This window comes from Talpa occidentalis, unplaced genomic scaffold, assembly GCF_014898055.3.
Source record: "Talpa occidentalis isolate TD23 unplaced genomic scaffold, MPIMG_talOcc4v2.1 talOcc4.4, whole genome shotgun sequence".
Taxonomy (NCBI): Eukaryota; Metazoa; Chordata; class Mammalia; order Eulipotyphla; family Talpidae; genus Talpa; species Talpa occidentalis.
Genome location: NW_023604295.1, coordinates 119681173 through 119703577, shown reverse-complemented (window position 1 = coordinate 119703577; position 22405 = coordinate 119681173). Strand labels below are relative to the sequence as shown.

At 35.3% G+C, this 22405-nt stretch overlaps 1 protein-coding gene and 1 non-coding gene across 2 annotated transcripts in view; both read right to left on the bottom strand.

Annotated features, from left to right (window-relative positions):
- Nucleotides 1-7473: 7473 nt before the first annotated feature.
- The window catches only part of KPNA4 (karyopherin subunit alpha 4), a 54433-nt gene continuing 39501 nt past the window's right edge, over nt 7474-22405 (bottom strand). Inside the window, exons 12-17 of the mRNA XM_037526200.2 lie at nt 21029-21157; nt 19563-19667; nt 16377-16448; nt 13775-13937; nt 11361-11455; nt 7474-9470 (exon numbers count right to left, since the gene is read on the bottom strand). Of these exons, the coding sequence (XP_037382097.1) occupies nt 9372-9470; nt 11361-11455; nt 13775-13937; nt 16377-16448; nt 19563-19667; nt 21029-21157 (663 nt within the window). The 3' untranslated portion in view covers nt 7474-9371. The remainder of the gene's footprint in view (nt 9471-11360; nt 11456-13774; nt 13938-16376; nt 16449-19562; nt 19668-21028; nt 21158-22405) is intronic.
- LOC119258369 (small Cajal body-specific RNA 7) lies at nt 20482-20796 on the bottom strand. Its single transcript, XR_005128232.1, has one exon. It is a non-coding gene; the product is annotated as a small Cajal body-specific RNA 7 (non-coding RNA).

Here is a 22405-nt window from a genome sequence, read left to right as displayed (position 1 = left end):
AATGTTGTAGAAGATAATTTTGTAACTTGAGAAATTGTTCATGATATGTGAAAAGAACAGGATATAAACTTGTACATGGTGTAATATCAAAATTGTTTTTTAAAATATATCATATGCATATTGAAAAGACTGAAAATAAAATATACCTTAATGCTAACAGTAATTATTTCAGTTTGCAGGAATACAGATATTTTTAATTTGTCCATGTTTTCAAATCTTATCCAGTGAATATGTATTATAGTGTAAACTATTGTTCAAAATACACACACAATCTGGGGTAACAACAAAAAGGCAGAACTAAGAGTCATCACCAAAGGATTGTGGCTCAATGTGGTGACAGAACACAGGCACTTCTCTATCCCATATGTGAACCTGTTGAAATGAATATGACTATGTAGAACAACGAGGAATAAATACTTATTAAATGAGAGTAGGTGAGGGGCTGAGTCACCAGAAGAAAAAAAAATCAGATGGTTTCACTTATAGGTAAAATATAGGAAAACTGAACAAAGGGTCAGCAAAAAAAGACAAAATTTGTAGGCAGACCATAGATCTGAGGCCTACAGCAGGGGAGGGAGAGGGGGAGGGAGAGGGGTCAAAACTGGGGAGGGAAGAGCACAAGGGACTGTGGTGATGGCTCACGGATGGTGTGGTGTTGGGAGAGTTACGGTGGTTACACTCAAGGGGAGAAATCAAGTATTGTACAAAAATGAACAATGTAAGAAAAAAAAGGTACTGCATTCTTCCATAAAGTTATTAACACTGCCACCTTGTGGCAGAAAAAAGTGAAACTTTATGTAGAAATTATGTATTATATACATTTCAAAAATGTATTTTAAAACGTGATTAAAGTCTCTTTCCAACCTAATCCTTAAAAAACCCAAGTCGGGCCTCCCGGGGTAGTGCAGGGCTTAAAGTCTCAGTGTTATCAAGCTACTGCTAGGTACTGCTGCATAAGTTCCATTCCCAGCCAGGGAGCTACCCACATGGTGCAGCAGACCTCTCCTGACTCACCCACAGCTCCCCTCAGCAGTGTATTTCAGTACATCTGCCTGTTCTGCTCCCCATGCTGTCTCTTGTGAATCCTCTCACCTTCACACCCCTCACCCTCTGGTCTGTACCCTAGTTCTTGTATGCATAAATTAAATCTTAAACAACAACCTACATCCTCTCTAGAGAATGCAATGTTAGTTTCTTGAGTATATTCTTTCAGAGATATTTTAAATTTATGCAAATGTTGTATACTTTCATGTATATTTAACACACAATTGAATACTATGCAGTTATATTTTGACTTTTCAGTCTATTATTTTGAAAACTTTCTATCAATATACAAGGTCTTCCTTAAATTTTTTAGTATTTGTGCCACTTGTGTACTTCACATGTACATGTATTTATAATTCGATTTTGTATATTCTACTGCACTGAGTTTGTACTAGTTTGTACTTCAAACTACAGAGTGTGAACACACTTTTTCCACACCAATTACAACATCTTTATAGCCAAACTTGTGATTTTTAACAATCCAATAGACCACAAATGGCTTCTTGCAGTTTTACTTTCGTTATTACTGGGGTAATACTAAATATATTTTCACATGTTTAAGTGCTTGTGTTCGCTATGACTGCTATAACAAAGCATTTACACTGTGATGCTTTATGACTATCTTTTTTAATATTTTATTTTATATAATTTTTACATCATTAAAATCAAAATCAACAAGCAACCATAAACCAGACAGACACTACGGGGCGGGGGGGTGGGGGCAAGGGGAGGGGAGATGAAGGACCAGGGTCAAATTAAGGGGGGGTGCAATTGTATGGGGAATATACACTGTGATGCTTTAAACAATAGTTTATCATCTCGCAGTTCTGGAGGCTAGATGTCTGAGAGCAGACTAAGGCTGTGAGGGAGGATCTGTTCCTGCCTCTCTCCTGGCTTCTGGTGGTTGTGGGCAATTCTTGACATACCTCAGCCTGGAGAAACAGCACTCAAATCGCTGCCTCATTTTCACGTGTTCTCCCTGTGTGCTGGCCTGTGTCTAGTACTTTCTCTTCTCCTTCTTTTTAACTTCAGAATGTGTATGTTCATTATTTTTGAAATGTTTTATTACTGCCTATTTATGTAAATGTCCATTATTTGCTTTTATCATTCTTTGTTGCACACCATTCACTTAATTCCCCCTTTAGTGCAGATAGTAAATGCTAATATTTTTGTGGCATCCATCAAATGTCTGACGCAGTTCCCAAACACTGGGGTCTATCTAAGGTATCCTTGACTATCTTTCACTATACTGACCACTTCATTTATCCATTCATGATGGTCTCTCTCCCAATAACTTAAATTGAGAGCAAGTGTTACATTTTAATCGACTTTGTCTCCCTAGCTCCTGTAGTCCAATGTGGGTTCTCAGCTATTTGTTAAATGTAAAACTGAGTAAAGCCTCTGCTTTTATTTGCAGCAAAAAATTAGTCTTTCCCCTAGTTGTACTTATTTACCCATAATTACAGGTGCTTTGCATGAATTAACTCACTTAAATCATAAAATTACTGAGGTAGGTTTCATTTTTTTTTTCAGATGAAGAAACAGCATCGAGATAAAATAATTTTACAGGACCTCACATGAGTTGAATATCAGAATTACAATTTGAAGCCAGATAATCTATCAAATGGGCCACTGTATAAATTTGCACCTGAGGCATCTGCAACAGCGAAAGAATCGGTAAGCACCATAGTGATGGAGGAACTGTTTATATTGGGGCTATATAAAAAGTGTTGTTGTGCTTGCTCCTAATTTTTCTAGCAACTAAAAATTTGCATAATATGCAGGGAGAAGGCTTGACTTTATGAAATTATGTAAATCAGTTAACTCTACTAATAGCAAAAAATGTATTTTAATAATTTCATACTGGCCTCCTTGGTGGCACAAGGGGTTGACGCAGCCTGTGATGCTACCTGCAGCCTCTGCAGCACGAGTTCAATCCCTGGCCAGCCAGACAGCAACCCACATGGCGCAGCAGACCTCTCCTGACTCACCCGCTGCTCCCCTCAGCAGTGTACTTCAATCTGCCTGTTCTGTTCCCTGCTCTGTCTCTGGTGAATCCTCTCAAACCCCCCCCCTTACCTCTGGCCTGTACCCCAGCTCTTGGTTCTGTAAATAAATCTTTTTAAAAAAATTTCATACTATAGATTGCTCAGCTAAAATACCAACTACGTCTATGGTTTGGGTACTCTTTGTAAAAACACCTACAATTATGATGCAGTTATTTCAATAAATGACATTTTAAAAATTGTTATCAGCAGCATTAAGTATTAGGGTCTTCATAATATGTACAATTGGTATTTTAAAAACACTTAAGGGTCCATTTCAAAATCCTATGTGTGCCAGGTATCCAGATCTGACATTGGGTAAAATATGAAAAGTGAAGAAAAGGAAATGAAGAACAGAACATTCACCTGGCAAGGAAAGTAGATTTCCTTCTTACATGAAGCATTCTAAACTTCAGCAAATTTAAAAATCCCAAGGCAAAGGGAGACTTTTAGAAGTTACTACAATCAATTCATCGGAGAAACTGCATCATTCTCATCACAAATATTTATTGAGTGCCCATAGAACTTATGGCACCTTCACGGAGTTTACACAGCTTCACTTACACGACGACCTTGCCCTTAAGGAGCTTACAATCTAGTGTAAAGAAAGATGGAGAAATGCAGACGTGACAGAGCAATGACTGGACACTCAGACTGAAAATGACTACATGTAAAACACACTGCAAAATGTGAGTTAATGAAATAGCAAAGGTAATAGTAATGGATATATCTGTCTACCTGGGAGAGTCAAGGTACAAAGAGTGAAGATGAGAAAACCAGGATGCAAAAAAGACACTTCCTAATTGCTTCCCCTATCTTTCCTTAACTGTTTGTAGGAGAAATGCAAGATGAGAACTATGAGGACAGAGAAAATAGGAAAAAGAAACTTCTCAGTACTCTTTTAGCACCTCTGATAGACTAGTTGATAGGTTGGAACAAAGTTACTCTTTAGGCACCACCCTAAACTACAGGGAAAAAAGGAAAAAACTAGTTTCTTGGTACCAGTTACACAGTTGCATTAATGGTGCACCTTGAAGACTGCACTGGGAACCACTAGATCTGAGACAAAATACAACTGTTTATGGAGGGAGCACACTGTCAGATGCAAAGGGAAATGGCTGGAGGTAGAAGGTACTCAAATAAGTAATAGGTAAGTTTTACATTAATGAGTTGAACAGTGGACAACCCTAAAAAAACATGAGTAGTTATACAGCAGGCCAGAGTAAGGCTATGTTGATTCCTTCTCAACCACACAAGCCCCCAAAATTTTTTTTCAAGAAAAATCTATTCAGAAAAGTCATAAATACCTACAGAGGAAAAAGGTTACAAGGATGGGGTAAAGACGGTTCACAAAGCAGGACACTGAATGAAACACCTAGATTGCAGGTAACAAGACTGAAAAAAAACATAAAAAGCTTAGGGATCTAGCGAATTAATAGATATTCTTATACAGCTGTTGCAAAATAAATGTATAAACAGATGAGGAACTCTTGGGCAGAGTGTAACAAGAAATTCAGCAGTTATACAAATCAGAGGTAAGATAAGGAAGGTAGGAGTCATATTTGAAGAGTAAGGGAAAAAGAAAAGTGGAAAGATTAGTTTGTGAACAATAAAACTGGAAGAACTGAGTCTGGAAAAGCTAAGAACCTGGAGTAAGCAGCAAATTTAGAGCTGCAAGATACAAAATTTGTGAAGGCAGAAATTGGGGCAAAAATATAAGCAAAGATGAGAGAGTTGCGCAGTCTTTTGGTAAGAGGTAGATCATAAAAATCTGTAGGGCAAGATTTACTTTTCTTCATACTCAGTTGCTCTTCTACATAAAGTAGCAGCTATCAAGTTTATAAACGCCACAGCTTGACATGGATATCCCGACTCAAACTGGTTACCTAAAGCACCTGAATTTAGAAGAAACATTCAACAATAATGGTATTATTAGATTGTCTTAAGGAAAAGATAGCTACTCTACCTCCCTGTCAACTGTTGATGTGCTAGTTAATATGCAGCATGACAGTCCACAGTTGCTTCTGATCACACCAAAATAAAACTTTACAAATCATTGCTTTACATGTTCCTTTAATTTAGGAATTTGTATTACAAGACCAACAATGTGCATCTTGACTTTAAAGATATCTATGCACAATTTTTATTATCATACTTACTAAAAAGCATGTAGCATACTTTTTTGTTTTTTAAAAAAAAGTTATTTTCTCCTTTAAATGTTCAAAATATCTTTAGTTCTGGATTTGCTAGTACAATGTTTGGGAATATTGGTGAACAAATGTCTGGGAAAAGACCCCCCTTATATTATTGGCTGACATTTAATGAATTTTGCCACGAGAAAAATAAGAAAGATTTTAAAAATCCTCAAATATCCTGTCCTCCAAAACAGTCAACAATGGATCCTAACTTAACATATTTAGAGATAATCAACTAAATCTCTGGAGTTAACTGGTAGATAACTGCTTTTGACACATCTAAATTGACCTGTTCACCATCTTGGTATCTACAATATTTAGTACTCAGAAATATAAAAACTCAAGCTTCTCTAAATCATTTTTGCAAACACGGGTAGGAAAATGTGTTAATTTTTCTGCATTAGCTCAAATAAATGAATTTTTAAAATTTTAAGTTCAGCTTCAAATGGTATGGGGGCTGAAACCTGGGGCTTATCTGGCACCTCATAGCTGCCCTGAACTTGAGTAAATCACCTTTTGGCAACTCTTATCACATAAAGTGTTAGGACAGACTTGTTTGCATTCCGAGATTCATGCACTTATAAGCCCCTTTCCCCCGCCCCCCAAAATCTATATCTTGGAGAGAACTTGGTCCAAAGCTTTCATTAGTCTCTCACAGGTAACCTTGATTCAATAAATTTGCACTATTAGGGGAGCACTTCCAAATTGCTCAGATGTAAATACTGATATCTCCCTAGGGTAAATAGCACTCAACTTTAAGACAGCTCCTAAAATTCCCTGCTCAATTTTATACCCTTTATAACCCCCTTCCCTCAAGTGCAGATAGCATCTATGAATATGATGGATATCATCTATGACTAGGATACAGTATAGTGCAAAGGAGGGATTTTTGAAGTATTATGGATCAGTTTGGCTTTGAGATAATCAAAAAGGAGATTATCCTATGTTGGTCTGACTTAGGTGAGCCCTTTAAAAGGTTTAGGGCCTTCCAGGATTTTCCTGCAGGTCTTTAAGAAGCAATCAGTCGTGAAGTGTACAGCTGCAAGGAAGTGGATTCTGTCATTTGAGTATGTTAAGAGGACCCAAAACTGCAGATGAGGCTCCGAAAATCCTGATTTTGTGAAATCCTGAGGGTGCTAGACAGGATCTTGCGAAGTTGAATCTGAACTCCTGATACATGAATCAAATGTTATCATAAATTTGTGGTAATGTTATACAGTAACAGAAAATATATCACTTCTCTAAGTCAAACTTTCTTCTTAAGGGAAATGAGGCAGAGCAGAATCAAGAAGGGACGTCCTATAAATTTACAATAAACTCAGTGATTTTATAATGAATTATATCTTTAAAGAAATGAAAAATCTATTAATTATATTCATGGAGGTCAGCCTAAATTATTTTAAATGATTAGTTGATAGTTCTAATTATAGGAATGCTCTGAGTTTGGTTCAGTAAAATGTGGGAAGTATTAATTCCATCATGATTCACAATGACTTAAGTCTTTGAAAATTAGGAAGGAAACAAATGTCTTTAAAGGTATTTTAAGACTAGGGCTACTCACACAGCTTCAATTAAGTTGTTTAAATTAGTTAACGGTGGTGAATTGTTAAGTGTGCTGAAAAGTTCTTCCTAGGATTCTATTAGGAAATCACTGTCCTTTATGAGACCATAGGTAGAAAATATTCAGACCATCAGCTAGACCATTCATGTTAATATGATCCACAGTATCAAATCATTTGATATACCATAAGCTCACTGGCTTTGAACCAGAGTTTGGTTTACTAAGAAACATGAATTGTACAAGTACTGTTTTGTTCCTTCTGGCAATTAAGTTTTCTGTAAAAACTATGTAGTCTTTCACGTGGAACCATGTTGAAGTTATAGTAATACTTAGTTTAAACTCAAGTTGTCTTTCTCAGTTCATTTTGCTGGAAAATTGGAGGAAGATCAAAACCTTGGTTTGGACAGGGAGAAAACAGCAGCATAGATAGGGTGTTACCTGAATAAATCCAGTGGCTTAGAATATTAATACATCTATATTGAAATTACACAACTGAAGAAGTATCTTGTTATGTTGGTTCTTAGGTCAAAAGCTGAAGACAAGCTAATACAAGCCACTGCGTTATATTCTTTTACATGAGTGTAAAAAATCCACACAGCACACACACACATCCCATGTAAAACATTGCTTTAAGTTTTAATGTTTATTTCCCCAAGACAGCCTAGCCTGCACTCTACTTGGATAAATTTTACAAGCTAGTTTTCTGCTGCTTCTAGTTTTAAACTTTAACCATGTTTCTGATGACAAGGAATGCTGCAAAAATACTCTAGTTCAACAAAGAGTTATGATCACAAAATAATTTTTATCCATTCTACAGTGTTTCAGAATTACCAGTTGATTTTTAAACACAAAGTAGATATAGATGCTAATGGTGGCTAATCTGGTATGTTTCTTATAGCAAACTGTTGTTCATGCAACACTTGTGCTCAAAGGGGAAGGCACAGGATTTCCTACAATGAGCCACCTTATAAAGAGTTCTTTTTTGTACAAATTAATTTATGTCACATTTAATTTAGTGTGCATAACCTCAAAACTGAGGTATTATTCCAATTTATAAAAACCACTTGCATAACTTTTATGCAAGTTTTAAAAATACAAAGTTTTCTCCCTAAAGTGGCTCAAAATAGATTGTTCATGGCTGCCTACATCTAAGATAAAAAGATTCTAAAACAATTGAACAGATTAGGCATATTATTAAAGGTGTTCAAACCATTACTTGATTTGTACATCTACTCAAACCTCTTCATCGGTCTTTATTCAGCAGTACATATGCACCAAATTCCATTTTAGAAGTTTCCATATCATTTTCATAGAAAACAAAGTTTGAAAACAAGTAACATTTAAACACAGCACGGTATTCTACCACAACTGAAACTTTTTTCTTCTTCTTCTTTACAGGACTCAACAAAATCTAAAAATGAACTATGCTGTAGATTTACCTCATGCAAAGGTCTTTATGTTATCTCTGAAAATGAAAAGGATGGCTTTTTAAAGCACATTTTACTGTTTTATACTATTATGGCAACTTGTGTTACTGCAACACAGTCTATTTTGAGGGAAATTTATGATTTTTTTCATGCAAAAATCTACACAAATTAGTTTTGATGATATGGAAAGCTTTTCATAGCATCAAACATTCATCTGGTGCAAATGCACAGGGAAACCTTCCTGAAAAGTTTTCTGACTTGAGAAGCAACTAAAAAGCCATACTAGCTAAATAAAAACTAAAAAAAGAAAAAAGAAAAAAAAAAAAAAGAAAAGAAAAAAGGAAAGGGGTGGCAAAAGGGAAGAGGGGAAATAGAAAACACAGGCTGCAGAGTAAACCAATGTCTGCTGCTAAACCGGTCTTTGTTTTCATGTCCAGTGTACATTAACACTTATGATCTCATTTTGATGATTTACTAAGTTTGTTATCAGCCCCCTGAAGGCAAATCAAGCTTGCATGCGTTCACATACAGCACCACAACCACACTCTCGTACACAGTCACTCCAGGGCTAGGAGTCTACTTCATGGGTGAAGAGCCCTAGATTTGGAAGATGTACCTGGCTCTCCATCACTGAGCCAGACATTCATTCAGCATCGTCCATTCACACACTGCTTCGTAGCAAGGCCTGGGCTCACTTTCCTTTGACTTATATATGGGCATCCTATTCTCTTTTATGCTTACAAGGCTTGAAGATGACAGTACTGCATTTCCCCCTCAATTGGTATAGAGTAAGTCAATGTTCATTCTCAGGCACTGAAGATCTGTGACCTGTAGCCCTTTTTCCTTTGAACAACCTAAATAAGCATTCATGTAAAGTTTTCGTTACATATTGCCACTCATTCTCACTCGCACCCACTCGCCATCTTGACCTCATTTGGGCATTTTCTGGATTCCAAATGAAATCTTCACATTTTCTTTCCCGATTTAATGCAGCAGCAGATCCCATGAGCCAAGCTTGATGGATCAAACCTTTTTATATATATGTATATATATATATGTATCTCAGTGCTGCATTGTACCTAACTTCCACAACATCTTTCTAAAACTGGAACCCTTCTGTTGGTACATTGGCAGATGAATTGAAACCAAATGTTCCACCTTGTATTGCCTCTGGAACAAGGCTAGGATCTTCATCAATCTAAGGGAAAAAAGAAACAAAGCGATGATTAATTTTCAAGTGCATAAACAGCACTACAGTAATATTCCCATTTTTCTTGAAAAAAGCATGTGACAAATGACAGATGACAAATACCAACATTATCTTACTATCCCTTTAAGGAGCTGCAAGGCTTTTTTCTTAAGGGTCACCAGAATGGGAGAAAACTTAAGAGAATATGCAAAATGGATCTTTTCTAAAAGAATCAAACATAACTAACAAACTGGAGATGGTCCTACATCTCAAACTGAGAGTACACTCACTATAATTTGCCTTATACCTTGGCAAATATATATAGTTATGTCATTTAAAAAAATTCTGCCAGCACTTTTACAGGCTAAATGTAACTTTGGTTATTTTTTAAAATAACAATTAGAAGTCACATTTGGGCTTAAAATAGCAACATAATAAAATAAAATGTTATATGCACTTTATATTTAAAAGTATTTTTGGAAACACCACAAAATTACAAACCTACAGTGTCATTCTGAGGAATACACCACATCATCTGAATGATAATTAGCACAATGTTAAGATAGTGAAAACCGAGCTGCATGCTAAGGTACTGGTATTAGAAATCCTAAGTCCTGTGTATACTCCTAATGCAAGTTAGGATACCCAAAAATCTCATGTGCTTATAGCTAACTTTGAAAGAGTATGCTTTTTCTGGGTTTTATTTTTGATTTATTTAAAACTGGCATTTATATTCAAAATAGAACTTTAGTGTGATCATCTGTAAGTAAAACATCTATAATTTTCTAATTTTATCTTTGTCAGATTACATACTTGCTTAACAAAACTGTTTAATAACATTCCAGTCTTCTTTGATAGTGTTGAAAAGTCTGTGGTGGTAAGACTTATTCTTTTAAGCTTAGAAAATCATTCAAGAAATCCACTTGTGACTATACCTAATCATTGTAATTTTCTAAGGAATGATTACTTGAATTTTAGATTTACTTTTCCAAAGAGGCAATACTAAGAGTAAATTAGTACTTTAATTTCAACCATCACATATTGACAAACTGAAGATACTTTTATGTACTATATATTATATAGTAATTTATCTTTCTTTTTTTTTTTTTTTTAGAGGCATGTTTTTCTTTATTTATTTGTTTGCTTGTTTGTTTTTTGTTTATACATGCACTGGGTACAGTCAGAAGCGCGGGAGGGTGAGAGAATTCACCAGAGCCAGAGCGAGGGACAGAGCAGGCAGAAGGACCGAAGTACACTGCTGAGGGGAGCAGCAGGCGGCAGGAGAGGTCTGCGCGCCATGTGGGACCCTCCTCCGGTGGCCGGGGAGCAGCCGGGGATTGAACCGGCACCGCAGAGGCCGCGGGCAGCTTCGCAACCCAGCGCTCTACCGCTGCGCCACCGGGGAGGCCCTAATTTATCTTTCTTGATGACTTGTTTTTATTTTATCTATCTTCATGTTTGCTTTTGGTCACCAATCAAAAACAACAGTGACAATACATTCAATCATGGATTAAGTAATTACTGCCATACGGGACTTACTAAGGATATACAAGTATGATTACTTTGTCTATAAACATATTAGGCTATTATAAAAATATGAGAACTACAGAGATAGCAAGTGAAAATAAAGCCTGACTTGTCAGTGTAAAAAAAAAATAAATAAAATAAATCCTGATTTTCTTTGATCATCACAGATAAAGAAATTACTAGTTTTTAATGCCCTACAGGACCTAAAATATTATTTTTGTTCCTGCAACAGTAACATTATTGTCATATACCTATTTTAATTCTATTTAAAAAAAAAACATATACGCGGATGTTCTTCCTAGCTTACTATTATTTCATGCAGACTTTTATGTTTACACATAAAACTAAGGAAACTATAAAATTATTAAATACATCATCTGAAGAGAAGAACTGATCAATGATCTCATAGGCCAATTTGTAGATGTCTTCATTTTCATGATTTTGAAGTTGTTCAATTTTCTCCAGTCCTGCAAGAAATTTTATGAAGCAAAACAATGATAATATTTAGAAGTAGTGACAAAAAAATTACAATAAACTTGGTATCACATAACCCAATTTTTATATTGCAGATCTATAGTTTTGAGAATCTATTCTAAAGGTGCATTATAAAAAAAGATTTTATGCACAAAGATGTATTTCAAAAAGTTAACCACCTATTTAATTGCATGTAATTTTTTAGGTAAGCAATGAGGTTATCTATTAAGTAGAATACCATATAACCAATGTTTATAAGGAGTAGTAACATGTAAAATTGCTTTTGTTTGTTAAAAGTGAAAGATTTTTTTTTCTATTTCCAGTGTCTAAAGATTTTCTAGTGAGCATACATTAAAAAAAAATTAAGATTAAGAATTAATCTTAATTATTAAGAATTATTTAATATGAATGGAAAAAGATCAAGATCAACGACAGAATTTCAGGGGATAAACACAATTTACCCTGTGAACATTAATGAAATTATGAAAGTAGAAACACTAAAAAAGAACACACGAACTTGTTGATACACAAAGTGAGTCTTGTCTTGTTTTATGGGAATAGTTCATTTTAAATCTCTAAAGTACAGTGAAATTTCCCATTCAAGAGTGTTTTTCCTTTACCTATTCCTAAAGTGGAGAAAGTTGTTTTGGGACTTGTTTCTTACTCTACACGCCTTCCTTCTGGGGTCTTTTCATTTAAAAAGTTAGCTACTACACACAGGGCTGAGGATTTGCAAATCTATAGTTTTATAAATGCCTGAACAATAATTCTGCCAGGACATTTCGCAGGCACCTAAAACTCAAAATGTCTAAAGCAATTTGTTATTGCCTTTCCCTCATCAAACTGAGCATTCTACTATATTCTACTTGGTGATACTCAACTTGAAATGTCAGAGTAAGGAAGAGCCTTTCCCTTAAAACTCCACAATCAAATCTCAGAACCTCAAAGTTCATCCATTTCTTGAATCTCATCAAAATCCCTGACTTCATTTTCCATGGCTGGACTTTTATACACTTTCCTAATTGATTTCCTGTCTTCTGTCTGCACAATCTAGTCCCACTTATATCCACATTCCATTAAAACACATCCATCCTTAGGCAAAAATCTTCCAATGGCTTATCATACCCTACAGCATAATCTATTGGGAAACTTATAAAATACAGATTCTGGAGCCTCACCTTCACTGAGGTGGGTAATATGCAACATCTGTATTTTAACTTCAATATATAAAAGTAATTTTTAATAATTAAAATGTTTACATAAGAAAAAAGATAGTGAAAAATTTTTAACTATGCCTGTTTTTAGTTTTTCTGGTATTCATGTCCTAATTAATTAGTTCCCTAACGTTATTTCCCATTTCTTATTACTAACTTAGTAGTTATGCGTTATTTTCATTGTTACTTAAGTAACTTTAAAAAATACTATTTCTCAGTAATTTTCAAGCTGCTGAACCCTCCACTATATTGCAAATGTAGATTCCCCTATTCCTATAGTTATAACCCTCCTTTCATTTAATTCTTAATTTCTATCAGAAATACCTTTACTTTTAATGTTAAGCTCATCCAGGTTGATACCCCAATTTGAGACTTCCATGTTCTGCTTCATGTTAATTCTGAGTTGAAAGCTAAGATGTAGAGACACTCCAGGTGTCTCTGGGCTTTGGTATTCAACCAGATTTGGGAACCACTGCCCCAAAGTATAAATATCTGCTATGTCAAAAAGTTTGTAAGACTGCTTATTGGCTATGTCTCCAGTCTCACATATGGGCAGTTTCTACCCCATACTTTGAGATTCAGCAACACTGAACTACTTATAATTTGCTGAATGCTATTTCTCACCTCAGACTTTGCTCATGGTGTTATCTCTGCCTGGAACACCTTTCATCCCTTTTTACTTTATTAATCCTTATTCATCTCTCAAAATCCAGCTCAGGTGTCACTTCCTGCTTCTTCCAGGATGGATTAGGTATTTCATTTTGTTGTACATTTCTATTAGGGTAATTAGCACATTAAATCAGTTCATATTTATCTCCATGACTAGACTACATGCCTTGAGAGCAAGGACTGTGTGGTGTTTACCACTGTCTTTCCAGTACCTTAGCACAGTGCCTGTTCAATATATGGCAGCAAGTCAGTTACCTAAGAATATGCAAGTAGCTGAGCAGGACTGTACATATAGAACATAGAATTTACTTTATTCTGTTACTTGATTATCTAAGACAGAAAAATACAGAAGTGCTATATTAGTCAGAAAATAAAAATAGTTACCAAAAGAACATTAAAATTTGGAATAACAGTTTACAATAAACTTACCTCCACGTTCTTCTATAAGATTGGCTATGGTTTCTGCCTCGTCTTCAGCCATTTTTAATATATTACTTAGTCCATCAAGTACTACCTGCACAACTTGTGCATCTTTTACTGTCAGCAAATTGCAAAAAGGTGGGATAACATTTTGTTGGATTAGGTAAGCCACCTGAAGAATAAAAGCATGATGATAAAATAAACATTAGTGAACTTTATTTATGTACTATATTTCTCTCACTGAGAAAATTATGATTTTGAAATTCTAAGTATGAAAATATGATTTTATCTCTCACATGTTTAAAGTTAAGACTGTATTAGTTTAGGGCCTCCTTGGTGGCACAGGGGTTCAAGTCTTAGCGCTATCAAGCTATCACCAGCCATTTCGGCATGAGTTCAATCCCAGACCAGGGAGCAGACCCACATGATACAGCAGACCTCTCCTGTCTCACCCTCTGGTTCCCTCAGTAGTGTGTTTCAGTAGATCTACCTGTTCTGCTCCCCACTCTATCTCTGGTGAATCATTTCACCCTTGCACCTCTGGCCTCCACCCCAGTTCTTGTATGGATAAATAAATCTTTTTTAAAAAAAGATTTATTTATTTATATAAGCACTGGGTACAGTCAGAAGCGTGGGAGGGTGAGAGGATTCACCAGAGCCAGAGCAGGGAACAGAACAGGCAGAATGACGAAATACACTGCTGAGGGGAGCAGCGGGCGCAACAGGAGAGGTCTGCGTGCCATATGGACCCTAGCTGGTGGCCGGGGATCGAACCGGTGCAGCAGAGGCTGTGGGCAGCTTCGCAGCCCAGCGCTCAACCACTGCGCCACCAGGGGAGGCCCAAAAAAAAAAAAATAAATCTTTATTAAAAAAAAAAAAAATTAAGGTTTAACCTGTTCTTTTTAATGTAGTAAGTATACTTTTTTTAGAACTTGGGGGGAAAAAATGAAATGAATTACTCAACTTTATATAAAATATTCTTTGCCAAAAGGAGTAGTTTCTTCAAAGATCTTTCCTCCAAAAAGGGAACCCTCTTACTTTGCTGATGGGAATGCAAACTTGTCCCACCACCATGGCAAGCTGTGTGGGGTTCCTCAAATTACTAAAACTGCAGCTACCACATGACCCAGAGACTCCACTCCTAGGAATCTACCCAAAGGATACAAAACATTAATTCAAAAGGAAACTTGCATGCCTATGTTTATTGCAGCACTACTTAAGATGTGGGAACTAAGCACTAAGATACGGGAACAACCTAAATGCCCAAAAGCAGATAACTGAATCAAGATGATGTGGTACATATATATAATAAAATACTATTCAGCAATTGAAAAAAGATAAACTCATGCCATTTGCAGATGGATGGAATTCAGTGAAATAAATCAGAAGGTAAAAGGAAAAGAGTGGATGTTCTCACTTATAGGAGGAATACAGGGAATCTGAACAAAGGGTTAAAAAAAAAAAGAGATACAAAACTTGCAGGAAAACTATAGATCTGAGGCAGACAGCAGGTAGATGGGTCAAAAACCACACCAAGGGACTGTGGTGATGGTTCATGGGTGAAGTGGTGGGAGACTTACGGGGACTACACACAAGCATAGAAATCATCTATTATACAAAGTTAAACAATACTGTAATAATTTTTTTTTTCCGTTAAGATTAAGAAATTATGAAATCAGTGAAGAGTCTGCATATATTTTTTTAAACTATAATTACTCAATGTGAGGGCATCCAATGGCTCTTTGCCGTAAACATTTTGTACTTTTATATAATACCTGCCAACTTGTCAATTCACTATTCTATTTGTTCCAGTATATTTTCAAAGTATTTTTCAATCATTTATATATTTTGTTAGTTAGGCTGCTATTTCCATGCATTATTTTTATATTCTGCTCTGTACCCATATTTAACTGTATTCCTTAGCTCACACCAAACCCTAGTTTATTTGTGACAATTAGTAGTTTATCAGCTCCAAATTTACCCTTTCCACCTATCTGTGAAACATATCTGGGAATCTTAAAACTTACTTTCTTTTTGTAGTTGGTACAATGTTAAGCTATGTCACCCATATAACTTTGAGAGTGAGAGTCACTTTGAATTTTATACCCTGGACACATCAAATTTTTCACTTCGGTTCCCCGTCTCAACCCTTCTGGTTGAGTTAAGTTCCTTGTTTGGTTTGCAGCTGGTAAATTTTTGTTCTTATCGTTTGTTTGCTTTCTTTTTCTGTAGTTAAGTCACAAAACACCTCTTTTGCTATTATTTTATTTTTTGAAGATTTATTTATTGATGCATATAAGAACTGGGGTACAGGCCAGTGGTGTGAGAGGACTCACCAGAGACAGAATGGGGAACAGGCAGATCTACTGAAATACACTGCTGAGGGGAGCAGCGGAGAGGCAGGAAAGGTTTGCCACACCATGAGAGTTGATCCCTGGCTGGCAGGGGAATCGAACTCGTGCTGCAGTGGCTGGCGAGAGCTTCACAGTAGTGTCTTTAGCCCCTGCGCCACTAGGGACACCCGCCTGCTATTACTTTAAATGATGATTTACTGAAATATAAATCCAACTTATTTTACCAGTTTTCAGAAATAAGTAAGAGCTAAACTTACTTGATCTTTCCTTCCACTAATTGTTAAGTTACTTATGGCCCAAGCAGCTTCTTTCTGAGTGCCAAAATCCCCCTGTGAAAGTAGAGCAAAGTCAAAAATTGCAATCAAGTTTAAACTGGAAAAATATTTTGAAAATTTTCAACTCTTATTTTCCCAGGCTACCTTCTAGCTCTTCTACATACATACATAATTTTTACATATGTGAAGTTAAAATAAAGTATCCCTTAAACACACAGCAAAGTTTAAAAGATGATAATGTTCACCATCAGTGAGACTGTTATAAAGATATCATTCTTACACACTGCCTTTCAAATACAACTGATAAAAAGCCTTATCATTTAGTAATCTCACCTTTGAAAATTTACCAAGAAAATAAAGTAATATTATGTATCTTTCTGCATAATTTCTCAACTCACAGCAGTACTTAACAATCAAAAAGTAAAAGCAACCAAGATTCTCAACAGGGGAATAAATGATGTAATACAGTTAATCTAAAAATAAATAAGCAACTGTTAAATATTAAGATGGCAAATCAACTTGGACGAATGCCTATGATGTATTAAGGAAAAAAAACAACAACAAAATAAGAGGAATAAAAATTCAAAGTGCAACAGGATAGCTGTTGTTATTTATCAGATAAAATACAAATATTTGATGGTGAAGCTGATAAGAAGGCAAAATGGCACAATTCTTATAGAGGGGGTGAGCATTAGATAGTAAAAATTTACACATATGACTATTATTAGAGCTAGTAATCATAAATGTAATCTGATAAAGGCATGGAAAACATCCATAGTCTTTTAAGTAAAATACTAGAAACATCTTAAGATCACAAAATAACAAATTAATTGACTATATTACAGTACATCCATATAGTGGAGTACTGTGACGCTACAAAAGGATAAACGAAAGGAATAAGGATGCTTTTTACATAGTGTTATTATATGGGAGTGATCTCCATGAAAAAAGAAATATATAAAACTTTTTAAAAGGCAGTGCAAGAATATATAGCAGGCCACCCTCTGTGTAAAAATGAGTGAAAATAGGCAGTTGCTTATATTTAAAGAAGAAGCAATGAAAGTATAAACCCAAAACTAATAAAATGATAGCTTCCCATAAAGGAAGAGAGAGAATAGGGAGGAATGGATGAAAATGGAAGTAGACTTGGTGTATTTAGCTTGAAAACAATGTATGTATTTTTCACTTGGAAACCATATAAATGTTTTATATAACCTAAACCAGAATTAAAATAAAAAACTAAAGTAACTCCCCCAAATTAAAAAGTGAGTGGCAATGTGGTCTTATTATTTTGATAATTTTAAATTATAATATCTCAACACATAAAGCACATAATTTAGTCCATGTTTAAACATTTTTAGCACAAGAGAAAAAAGGATGAAAATATCAAAGACACAATAAAAACAGTTATCCTAAATACCCAGTAATGACTGAGAGCTTCCTTTTTTTTTTTTAAAGATTTATTTATTTATTTATTTACTTATACAAGCACTGGGTATATAGTCAGAAGCACGGGAGGGTGAGAGAATTCACCAGAGCCAGAGCGGGGAGCAGAGCAGGCAGAAGGACTGAAGTACACTGCTGAGGGGAGCAGCGGGCGGCAGGAGAGGTCTCCATGCCATGCGGGACCCTCCTCTGGTGGCCGGGGAGCAGCCGGGGATCGAACCGGTGCTGCAGAGGCTGCGGGCAGTTTCGCAACCCAGCGCTCAACCGCTGCACCACCGGGGAGGCCCTGATAGCTTCCTTTTTGATGTTTCTTAGGAATGCTCACATTCATGAGATTACAATATATTTTTTACTTTCTAAAATAAAATACATTCTCACCTATTTTGTTCATTCAGGCCTGGAAACAAAGATGGCCTTATAGCAATGATCATCTTTAAAACCTGAACCATGACTTAAAGAACACCCACTACAAAAAAGGAGGCAGGGTTCCCTGAGGAAAAAGTAATTCCAGCTCTAGGTCAGAAAATTCAAGGAAAGCCAGGGACTCATGTAATATCCAAAAGGTAGGAAGCGCTCAAAGTTAACTACAGTGATGTAAAAAAGATTAGACACCAACTTTAAGTAGTTCCCACTAGTAAGTGACAATGTGAGTCAGAAAGAATTAACCACCATAAAGAACTAAAATTTATAAAATATAAATAAAAATCTGTAATTTTCCTATGACAATAAAAACTGCCCTTGGTCTCCTTTTGAGGTTGCTAGGGAACCATTTTATTTTAAAAATAAAAATCAAGACTTTATCTTGCCTTTTCTCTAGGAAATATATTTCACAGTAAACCAATAGCCAAGAAAAAACTCTTTATTAGAAGAATCAAGAGTAATACATTAAGAATGAAACACAAAATCAGAAAGTTGCCATTTTGCAGTTCCTAGAAATATGAGGGATCTAAGCCATGAATCAATGACTGCCTAAAAACCATTAGGTGAAAGACTGATGGACACTGCCTATTCAGTTGGAATAGGTTCATTCATCAATCTTAGTATTACTAGATGTAGTGACAGTGTCTCCTATTGTGCATGATTAGCAAGTACAGCAGTGCCTTAAGTATTCTTGCCTAAAAAGCGGATCTATTAGTTTATAGGAAACATGGAGGAAAAGACACAATAGCTTCTCTTTAATTACAAATCCATGTTCAGAAATACCTTACGTTGGATTGTGACATTTTAAATTATCTTTTCCTCAAACATTAGTGTAATGTTTGACACAGCATTAGAGTTGACACAGCTTTCAATCAGATAGAATACATAAAACTTGCTGTTTGGTGTTGGGCAACTTGCCAATACCTTAGTTTCTTCATCTGCCACATGGGAAGAATTCTTAATCTCATAAAAATTAGAGTAGTAAATGAGGTAACATATGTGAAGTGTATAGTACAATATATAGCATTTTGAATTAGTAGTATTAATATTAATTTTTAATAAATCCCATGATAATAGTAATTTTGGAAAAAGAGTGACACAGAAGGGTCAGTGGTTTGCAAAATGAAATGCTACTTACATATAAAATCTACTGAGAAGATTTAATATTAACCATACTTTATTATAGTATTCATGTTTCTTTATAAGCCCTACCTAAACAAACAGAAAAATATATATTCACATCATCTGTTGCGTTTAAATCCCCTTCCTCTTACTTAGAGATACACAAGATAATCATCTTACCTTATCCAAAAGGTGTATTATCATTGGTACAAGATTGGCGTCAATTACTGCCTGAACCTGCTGCTGATTTCCTGCTGTGATGTTGGAGAGGAACCACACTGCTTCCTGTAGAACAAAGTCTCTTCAACATTTCTCATTTTTAAAAATAAAATCTGCATCTGAACTAAGAACACACATTTACTACAATATCCAAATGGCTTTATTGTGGAATGAGCTCCAAAATAAAAGCTTTAGAACTCTTAACTCCTTCATTCCCTTTCCACATTTTCTTTGGCCCTAATCCAAATCATAATGAACTAATAACCCTTCCAAAGAATTGTGGAAAGCAGTTTTCTCAAACATAAGCTCCAAAGAAGCTTGGCTGAACAAATAAGGGATCAATGAACTGAAATACAAATCCTAAAACTATTGTAAGTGATATTTAGCACCTCCCTCACAAAATAGTGCTTTACTCTCTTTTCTCATCAAGAGTCCTAGCCAAAGTAGATCAATCTTAATTATCCATGACAATGGAGTCATGAAACATGAAATACTGGGTTGCATGTAGTTCGCTTATTTGTACTTGTCATTCACTGCATCCTTTCTCTCAAGAGCTAAAGTGAAACCAGTTATTTGATTCCTTTATTGGTCTACTTTAACGATCTTTTCATGCTACCCCTTTACACCACAACCACACTACTTCTACCAAGACAAAGGTAGTCCCAGGTGTTTTACAAGTTTTGTAGAAAATAAAACACAGTTTATATGAAGCAAGATGAAATACCTACCATTCTAAGTAGATATTATTATGACTTATCAAACTAAGAAATTTATTACATGTACCAATTTACTAAAGGAGAACATTTCCTCTACTAAAAAACTGGTAAAAAAAGTTATACTCCACTAACAACTAATACTAGTTAGTGTGTAATAGGCTCTTTTGGATCAGATCACAGGACCATTTATTATGAACCTGTTAGAGATTTTAGGGTGCTAGGCTACTTAGGTGAGCTGTTCTTAAGGTATAATCATCGGCAATGTTGTATTGACAACTTATGTGTTTCTACAACAGCCTCAGATGCACTCCAATATCAGCATCACCAGTCAGTGCCCCCTTTCCATAGCCTTCACGAACATGCACACACACAAGCGCACACACACACACACCCTTTAAAATATTAAACTTAACTTACATATTAAAAATTTCCAATCATACAACATTCAGCACCCAATTATCTCTATTTCATCATTTCCAAGAGAGCCAAATTCACATTTCATACAGCTGGCTTGTTTTATATATGGAAAATATTCACCAGTTCATGTTATAGAATATTTCACTTTTTCTTGATATCTAAATGAGAGTTTATATTAATAATCATTCACAGACACTTCTGAGTCCCTAAATTTTACAAATTAAAAAACTGCTGATAAATTTAAATAGCATATTTTCATATGCTAGTTATTAAACAGTATTTTAAAATACTTACTTTATTAATTTTCTCTTTGGGATGTGTCAGAAGTGCTGGGAAGTGTGAAAGAGCATCACAATTCAAAACTACTTGTGTTTGCTCATCAGTTCCAGTAACAATGTTGCCCACAGCTCGAAGTGCCGCAGTCTGCAACAAAAAAAATTTAATGAGATGTTGTTCTATGTGAAATATTCCTTATTACCACAAAGGTGTGTTAAGGAGTTATAAGGTTCACTCATTCATGCCAACCTATCCTTTGAGCAAGATGTGTCAGATACTGATTTAAGGACAAAGGAGTGAAAGGACAATACAACCTCAGTTCAGAGGGAGCCTTATATTACTGAAGATACCCAAGTGAAAAAGGTTAATTTTACATTAACAGTTAGTGGAAAAGACAGTACTTTAAATTTTAGATTTAGCGTTTCATTAATTTAAGGAAAAAAATGTCTTTAGGAAGAAAATCAGAAGCCTATTTAACATATTTCACCACCAAGTTAAAAAATAACTCTTGGTGAGTTTTTCCTTTTACTGAACCACTCAGGATTTTTGTTTGTTTGTTTTTAAATTATGATTATTAAGGTAACATTGGTTTATAGCACTATATATATTTTAGGGTCAGGTTCACACCTCTAAAATTTTTTAGAGATAATTTACTTACCATAAAATTCACCCTTTCAAAGGGTACGAATCATATCACTAGCATATAATTATATTACTAACATATAATTGAAGAACATTTTCATGAACCCAAAAAAGAATTATCTGCACCCCTTTGCATAATCCTAACTCCCAGGCCCCTGGCAAACACTATGCTCATCTCTATTTTCCTACTCTGCACATTTCATATAATTGGTTTCATATAATTGGATCAAACAGTAGATGGCTTTTGTGTCTGGCTTCTTTCACTCAACATAATGATTTCAAGGTCCAACCATGTTGCACCTGGAATTAACATTTCATTCCTTTTCGTGGCGAAATAACATTCTACTATACAGATATACCACATTTTATCCAACCATTCATTAGCTGAGAGATTATTTCGACTGTTTTCACTTCTCAGCTATTATAAATGTTATTGCCATGGACATCTGTGTACAAATCTGTGTGTGAATTTATTTTCAGTTCTATTGGGTACATACTTTGGAGTGGAATTGCTGGGTCACATGATCATTCTATGTATAACGTTTTGAGGCACTGTCAAGCTTTTTAAGGAGATGACACCATTTTATATGCCCACCAAAAGTGTATGAAAATTATTTCTCTACATTCTTGTCAACACTTGTTATTACTGACTTTTTGATTATGTCATTCTGGTGGGTGGTAAGTGGTATTTCAATTGCCGTTTGAATAGCATTTCCTTAATACCTTAATTAAGTTCACCATTTTGTGTGTTTG